The sequence below is a fragment of the Chinchilla lanigera genome, unplaced genomic scaffold (genome assembly GCF_000276665.1).
Source record: "Chinchilla lanigera isolate Chin_1 unplaced genomic scaffold, ChiLan1.0 scaffold00014, whole genome shotgun sequence".
Classification (NCBI taxonomy): Eukaryota; Metazoa; Chordata; class Mammalia; order Rodentia; family Chinchillidae; genus Chinchilla; species Chinchilla lanigera.
Window position 1 is genome coordinate 28,382,047 of NW_004955415.1, and position 8,338 is coordinate 28,390,384.

An 8,338-nucleotide genomic window follows, 5' to 3' on the forward strand; every position below is an offset into this window, starting at 1 on the left:
TTTATTCATGTATTTCTGGGCCGTGAAATGCCACATGTGCGTAGAACCTACACACCCTCCCACATACTTTACATCATCTTGAGATTGCTTGTGAACCCTAGTTCAATTAAATAAAGAACTGATGTATGCTGGACTGTTCCTAGGATAATGATGAGAACAAGTCCTGTGGATGTTTAGTTCAAGTGAGACTTTTTTCCAGACATTCTCCAGTGATGGCTGGTTGAGTCCCCAGTGTGGAACCGTGCAGTGGCTGTGAAGGGCCACCGTGTGTGTCAGGGATGCCACAGGCCCAACAGGTCCCCACCACTCATCCTGGAACTGTGAGGACCATGCAGGTAGAAATCAGAAGCAGAGTTGCAGACCTGGTGCTCCCTGGGCTCTGCCCAGCTCCTCTGATACCTCCTCTCCTTTCAAGACAGAAAGGCCAGGCGCTGAAGACTCCAAAACAAGACTGAAATCACAGAAGACCCAAAGACATTGAAAAGCATCTCTGGGGGCTGGGGATTTAGCTCAGCGGCACAGCGCCTGCCTAGCAAGCATAAGGTCATGAGGTCAATTCCCGGTACCGGAAAAAAAAAAAAAAGAAAAGCATCCCTGCTCCTGGATTTACACACATCCTACCATTCAGAGCAGTGTCACCCAAAGCAACCCACAGGTGCATTCTCTTCCCACCCAACTCCCAGGACCTTCCTTGTAGAAATGACAGAGTTTTCTGTCATTTCTGACCCTGGAAATGCAGGGTCCTCGAAACAGTCAAGTCTATCTTGGGGAAAGAAGAAAGCTGAAAAGACTCACACTCTCTCATTTCAAAACCTGCTACAGAGCAACAGTGACAGGGCAGGGTGATGTGTGCCTGACATAGATGTGTGGATGGACAGAATAAAAGCAGGAGTTTACATGGAAGGCCTTTTCCTGCAAAAAGATGCAACATCAACAGTTATTAGAGAAATAAAAATCAGAACCACAGATGTCACTTCATACCCACTGGGATGGGTATAGTGAGAAAAAAAAAGAAAGGAATCTGTGTTAGGATGTGGAGAAAATGGAATCTTGCACAAGTGCTATGGGTGTGTAAACTTGTGTAGCTGCCATGGAAAACAGTTTGATGGTTCCACAATAAGTTACACAGAGAATTACTCTGTGGTCTAACCGTTGTGCTCCTAGGTACATATCCAAAAGAACTGAAAGAGGCATTCAAATGTATACTTGCACATAAAAAAAACCCACATGTCCATCAACAGATTAATGGCTAAATAATTGTGGTCTATAAGTTCATATAATGGAATAATATTGAGCCCCAAAAAAGAAATGAAGTACTACCATGTTTTACAAAGTATGTGAAGCTCTCAACTTTATTCCAGAAAGATAGAATCCATGTGATTATCTCCATAAATAAAGAGGAAACATTTGACAAAATGAATATCCTTTTATGATTAAAAAACTCTCAACCTAAAAGGAATCACCATGTATAAAAAACTCTCGGGTAACATCATACCAATGGTGAAAAGCTTAGGCATTTCCTCTAAGACAAGAAACAAGACAAGGATGTCCACTCTGACCACTTCTGTTAAATACAGTACTGGAAATCCTCACCAAAGCAATTAGGCAAGAAAAAGAAATAAAAGGCATCCGATTGGGAAAGGGAGAAGTTTGCTGATGACATGATATTTTAGGACAACTAAAGACCATGAAAAAAACATGAACAACAAGGGCTGGGGCTATTGTTCAGTGGTGGAGGCTTTGCCTAGTGTGTGTAAAGCCTTAGGTTCCATTGCTAGCAACACACACACACACACAACTTGAAAACAAACCAAAATACCTGATAAATTCAGAAAAGCTACAAGACAAAATCAACATGCAAAGCCCACTAGTGTTTCCATGCACTAACAACGATCTACTTGAAAAAAGAAATTAGGAAAACAACCATGTTTACAATAGCCTGAAGGATGCATAGGTGTCATTTACCAAGGAGGTGAGAGATCCAAACACTAAAACCAATTTGAGGAGAGCAGGTGCCAGGGACCCCGCAGACCCTGCTCCTGCCTCCCTGTGTCAGGAACCACGAGGCCCCTTCTCTTCCAGCCTTCAGCTCCTCCTGCCCCTCTGCAGCCCATGCTCCAGAGCTACCTTCCCCCGTGTGCTGCCTGTGGGGCCGGCCAACACCGTTCCACGTGGTGAACCCCTTATTTCTCCACTGTGGTGGTCCCCTGACCTGCAGAATTGTCCCCTGCTGTGGGGGCCACCATCAGTGGCATGGCCAGTGTGCATCTGGGGCCTCCTTCCCCTCGAGGTGCTGGGCTCCTATACCAGGTTGGCCAGGAGGAGCATGGAGCTCCAAGTATCTGGAGAAGACACAGCCCGTATTGTGAGTCTGTTCTGGATGCCAGGGAAGCCTCTGGCCCTGGGAAATAACCTGAACCCCTTGCTGTGCACCCCACTTCTGCCATGTAGACCCCAGCCCTGTGATTTCCCAGATAAGGAGGTGAGGCCATAGAGAGAGCCACAGCCACCTTGCCATGCAGGGTCTGCTTGAAAGCTCATCTTCGAACATCTTTGGAGCTGCAGGGCCCAGCAGCTTGGAGGGCTATCCTGGAGTCCTCCCAAAGCCGTGGATGGAGTAAAAGAAAGTCTTCTGCAGAAAAAAATTGGGATTCAAGACATTACAGGTGATACAAGTCAGCAGAATCATATCCTCTGTTCATGGATTGAAAGAATTCATACTGTAAAAATGTCCAGGCAGTCTACAGATTCAATGTATCTCTATCAAAATTCCAATGACATTTTCCACAGAAATAGAAAAACAATTCTAAAATTTGTGTGGGACCCCTGTGGGGAAAACAAACAAAGCAGGAAGCACCAAAACTATAGTGGTACCTCAGTTCATGAGCTCAATTCTTTTCCATGATTCTGGTCACAAACCAAATTGGACAAGAACCAAATCAAATTTTCCTGTAAGGTCAACATTAAACCTAACTCTCGAGTTTGATTCAGTTCTCATCCAACTCTGTTTATGACCAGAATCATGGAAAAAATCAAGTTCATGAACAGAGGTGCCACTGTGCCTGATTTGTGAAGGTATCACAGAGCTGTGGTGATCCAAACAGTGTGGCACAGCCCTGACACAGAGTGACATCAGGTCAGGACAGAGCCCGGAGATGATGTGTTTCAAAGACAGCCAACTTTTAACAAAGGGGCCACACAATGGGGAGGGACAGGATCCTTACTAAATGATGCCAGGAAGACCAGGGATGAGTAGAAGAATGAGGTGGCCCTCTGTGTACCCTCCTATGTACCTCCATTCCATCTGAAGCATTCCTGCCAAAACCAACCTGAGACCCCAGAAGTCCTACACAGTGGGAAAAATTCCTTGACATTGCTGTTGGCAGTAACATTATAGATGTGAAACCAAAGGCACAGGAAACAAAAAGAAAAAGAAGCGGGTCTGTGTCTAACTCAGAAGATTTTGCATAGTAAATCACACATGAGGAGCTAATAGCCAACATGTACAAGGAGCTCCACTTGATAGCAAGAAAACAAAAACTCTGATTTCAAAAGGGCAAAGACCTGGATAGACATGTATCAAAAAAAGACAGACAAACTGGGTGTGGGGGAACACACCCATAACCTGGCTACTTGGGAGGCTGAGACGGGAAGATCGCTAGTTTGAGGCCAGCTTGGGCAATTTAGTGAGATCCTGTATCAAAAAATCAAAAAGCTATTGCTGGAGATGCAGCCCAGTGGTAAAGCACCCCAGGTTTGAGATCCAGTGCCAGGAAAATAAAGAGGAACACACAAATGTCCAGTGGTGTAATGAGGAGAGGCCCTACATTACTACTCCTCAGGAAAAGGAAGCTACAGTCACAGGGAGCCCTCACCTCACATCTGTTAGCATAACCATTAGAAAACAGGAAGGAGATAGCAAGCACAGCAGGCATGTGGGAGAGGGGCTGGGACACCCAAGGAGGGAGAGTAAATTAGTGGAGCCATGTTTTGGGAAACAGCATGGAAGCTAGAGACAGAACTACCACCCTAGCAACCCCACTCCTGGATAAATGTACACGGGATTGCAATTGGTATGAGGAAGAGGCACTCCTCTATGTATGAGTAGCCAAGATACGGAAATTAATTAAGTGTCCATTTTGGGCAAATGGACAAAGAAAATGTGCTATCTGCCCAGGAATACTATTCAGGCCTGAAAATGAAGGAGAGTTTGCTTCGGGTGATGACCATTTGGATGCTTCTGAAAGTCATGCTGTGAGAGAGACGCCAGGCTGTACATGATCTTGCTAGCATGGAGAATCTGAAAAGTCGAACTTGTGGAAAAAGAGGGTGGAAAGGTGGTCACCAGAAGATGTGGGAAAGGATGGGAAAGAGCAGACGTGCCAAGGGGACGCAGTTTCAGTTAGAGGGAGAAGTAGTGGTGACACATTTAACAACAGCGTGCAGCGTAGTTCACAGCTGCAGAGATAGACTCGAAACGTTCGCACCACAAGGAAAAGGTCAGTATGTGGGGTGACGGATGTGCTAGTTACCTGATGCAGCCATTTCAGTGTGACATAGGCGTGGTGGGGCATATCTGTAATCCCAGAACTCTGGGAGGCTGAGGCAGGAAAATTACAAACTAAAGCACAGCCTGTGCAACTTAGGGAATTACTGGACCCTGTCTCAAAAGTAAAACTAAGAGCTGGGGAGGTAACCTAGTGCAAAGGCCCTGGCTTTGAGCTCCAGTACCACGAAAATATTGATAGTTAATAATAACTTCACAATGTGGACATGTACCCCTAACCTCATCTTGCACCTTGCAGATGTATAGTTTTGTGAATGAAAAATAAAATGTAAAAAGAAGTAAACAAAATTAAGAAAGGAACTTTCAAGAGATTATTAAAAAGAAAAAGAAAGAAAGAAACATTATGCTAAGAGAAACAGGCTGGATGTAGAGACCACGGACCTAGTGTGTGCAGGAGGGGGAGGCCACCTCCAGGAGCGGTTACCTGGGGAACGACGGACACAGAGGTCCTCATCATCCACAGCAGCACTTGTCCAGGGGGATGGAAAAGCTCCACCTCCAGACCTTCCAGTGCTGGGCTCCTGGGCCAAATAGCTGCTTCCTCCAAGGACAGAGAATCTCTGGACTTTGAGGAGGAGAGGCAGGATACAGATGAGCCCTGGGGTGCTGCCCTCCACACCTCCATCCCTCCCCCCCCCCCCGCTGCCTGGGAGAGTGGCGTCAGAGTTGTGAGCACCTGTGTCACCTGCACACGCACTGGTGACGAAAGCACCAGGCCCCCTGTGTAGCCGTCTTTTCCCTCATCTTCGGGGTCTCCCCAGTGTGTTCGCAAGGCCGGGATCCAGAAGTGGCCTCAAGTATCCCCTTTTTTTCTCTGTTTGAAATAAAAAGAATTCTTGGGAGTTGAAATAAATAGACCATCAGAGCACAGGTGACTGTTTGTAGAAAGCAGGGTCTGATCGTGTGCATCTTGGGCCTAGGGCGTCTTTTCGTACAAACCCTGGGGCAGCGCCAGAAGAAAGTTCTCTGCACAATCCGGGCACGTACAGGTGTTCATGGGACAAGTTTTGTGTCTGTCTTTGAAACTTTTTGATACAAAGTTGGAGAAACCTCTGTTATAGATTGCAAAGGATCTCACTCTCAACTTCAAATAGGCTTATTTTCTTGAACCCTTTGTTTAATAATTTTAATGAAATTTGACTTTACTAAGTAAAGAATCCCCCAGCAGAGAGTTTTCAAGCACAAATGTTTAACCAACTCTTTCTTTCCTTTTTTTTTTTTTGGTACTGGGGACTGAACTTAAAGCCTTTGTACTGAGTTACGTCCCTCCAGCCCTTTTTTATTTTTTATTTTGAAACAGTGTCTTGTTAGGTTGCTAAATTGCCCAGGTTGAGCCCAAACTTGTGATCCTCCTACCTCAGTATGCCGGAATGCTGAGCACCACCCCAACCGGCTTCCTTTCTTATTTTTATGGGTTTGGTGTTTTGTTCTTGTTGTGGTTTTTTTTTGTTGTTTTTGTTTTTGTTTTTTTGTTTTTTTGTTTTTTTTGAGACAGGGTCTCACTATGTAGTTCAGGCCAGCCTTGAACTCATTATGTAGCCAAGGCTGGCCTCAAACTCATGGTGATCTTCCTGTCTTAGCCTCTCAAGTGTTGCAATTACAGGTTTGAGCCACCATGCCTGGCCCTTTCTTATTTTTAAAGCAAGCATCATCTATAGATTTTTTTTATCTGAAAAAAATAAGAGCTTAAAATGACCATCCTTGGTGAACCAAGAGGACACTGTGCTGAGTGACAGAGACCAGGCACAGAAAGACGAGCATGGTGTGACTAACTCACCCATGGTCCCTAGAGACTCAGATGCCCACAAAAGTGGAAAGGTGGTCCACTTTGGAGGGTGGAGGCGGGGCACACAGCAGACAGCAATCAGTGAACAGGTCCAGACTTCCGGTTTGGGGAGACAAACGTCCTGCAGATGGATTGTGGTGATGGTTGTGCAACAGTGTGAATGTACTTATTTATGCCACTGAACTGTGCACTTAAAATGATAAAATTTTGTCTCAACTAAAAATAATTTATAAACTGGGTGTGGTGGCGCATGCCTATAATCCCAGCACTTGGGAGACTCAGGCAGAAGTATCACAAATTCGAGTCCAGCTTGGGTAACGCTGAGATCCTGTCTCAAAATAAAAAGGTCTGGGATCCCAGCTCCGTGTTAGAGAGCATGCCTAGCGTGAGGGAGGCCCTGGGTTTGATCCTAACAACCGCCCCAAATCTATAATGAAAAAAATACCATTTTTCTAAAAGAAAAAAATACCATTTGGAGCAGCTGAGTACCATCTTTATGTTAGCAGAGCTCCTATTTACTGTGGCGCTGAGAGCAGGTAACTTTGACCTGTTGCTGTGTTTTGTAGGAGGAAGGCCGGCCTTCCATAGAACAGCTGGCGCGCCAGATAGAGGAGGAGGAAATCAGCCTCAAAGAGCCCCGGAAGTACCTCAGGAAAGTCTTCCAGGAGACCATCTACCGACCTCTGGTGGAGAAGAGCATCCTCGACTACCTGCACTACAACCGCTACCACTTGCCCATGTACGCGTGGCCCGGCATCATCTAGAGCCGGCCCCTGGTCGGGCCAGCGATCCGCCAGGGACCCGGCTGGTCGTAGGCTTGTAGTTTCCGCTTGTCCCAGTAGGTGGCGCACGGCCGTGCGTCTCCATCCCGCGGGGCAGAGACCTTTACCAACACCAGGCCTGTTCTTGGCAGAAGAATCCATTTTAGCAAATAAACGAGATCATACTCATTTCTACCGTGGGTGTAATTCTGTGTAAGTCTGTGGAATGTTCTGCCTATCTTGTGAGTTCTTAGCATGTTTAACCAGCAATCTTTGTGAGTGATTAAAAAAAAAATCATGTGTCTAGAATGGAACAATCAGTAAACAGATGATGAGAAATTAAATCCGTAGCCTCACCTCAGACGGATTAATTGGACAGGAAAGCTTGCATGACCTTTCAAAATAAGGAGGCTATGATCACATTCCCTGTATTTTTAATCCATATTCCCCATCATGAGCACAGAGGCAGAGAAAAACTGGAAGATCTGGCCATCCACACCGGGGTTTCAGATTACAGCATGGTAGAGGGAAATTCGTGTAGCTCATCTTCTTTGAGCCTGAGCAGTGTTGCTTCGTGGGGAAGGGGTACCCTGTACCTGTCACCTATGACATGGATCAGAAACTCACTCTTACAAACAAAGCAAATTAATTGTCCACCAGAAAGCACATGAGTTCAGGAAGTAACTCAGACCATACAAAAGACTGTCTTCATTTATCTCAGTCTCTTAGCACATAGTATGCCAGAATTTTTTTGACCAACAGCAGGGCTTAAAGTTTTCATGAACACAATCCCAGTTTTTGTTATTTTATATGTACGCTAACATCTAGCAAAAGTTGACACACAAGGATTGCCTGGCAGTTATGAGGACAAGTCTTAGTTAGTCTTACAAGCATTGTTCAACTTCCTGCCGCAAACTGCTTCATTACTTGGAACTTCCATGTTGCTTCATATGTCTCAAAAGCAAAATTACCCCAGAACACTGGACTCTATTTTTCCTAGGCAGGCAAAAGCCAGCCATAAATGCTGCTAATTCCTTCACATGTATGTTTTACCAAATGCACGGGTATTTAGGGGGAGGGCCCGGTGCTGCCATATGGTACTCCCTGTCCCCCTGCATGGGAAACCATCTTTCCTGCCCCCCACTTCATCAGAGCCAACACACTGGCTGGTGAGTGAGCCTGCTCCGGGGACTCCTTCCTGGCCCTTCCCTGAGAGGACCTGGG

General features: G+C 45.8%; 1 protein-coding gene across 4 annotated transcripts in view; it reads left to right on the forward strand.

The window, feature by feature from the left end:
* Cfap61 (cilia and flagella associated protein 61) overlaps positions 1 to 7,310 on the forward strand; it is a 217,993-nt gene extending 210,683 nt beyond the window's left edge. For 3 of the 4 annotated variants that reach the window (XM_013512185.1, XM_013512187.1, XM_013512188.1), the window contains one exon: positions 6,920 to 7,309. In XM_013512185.1, the coding sequence (XP_013367639.1) occupies positions 6,920 to 7,117 (198 nt within the window). In that variant the 3' untranslated portion in view covers positions 7,118 to 7,309. Of the gene's footprint in view, positions 1 to 6,919 lie in introns of all 4 variants that reach the window. The other variant, XM_013512186.1, reaches the window with a different exon arrangement.
* Positions 7,311 to 8,338: the final 1,028 nt, after the last annotated feature.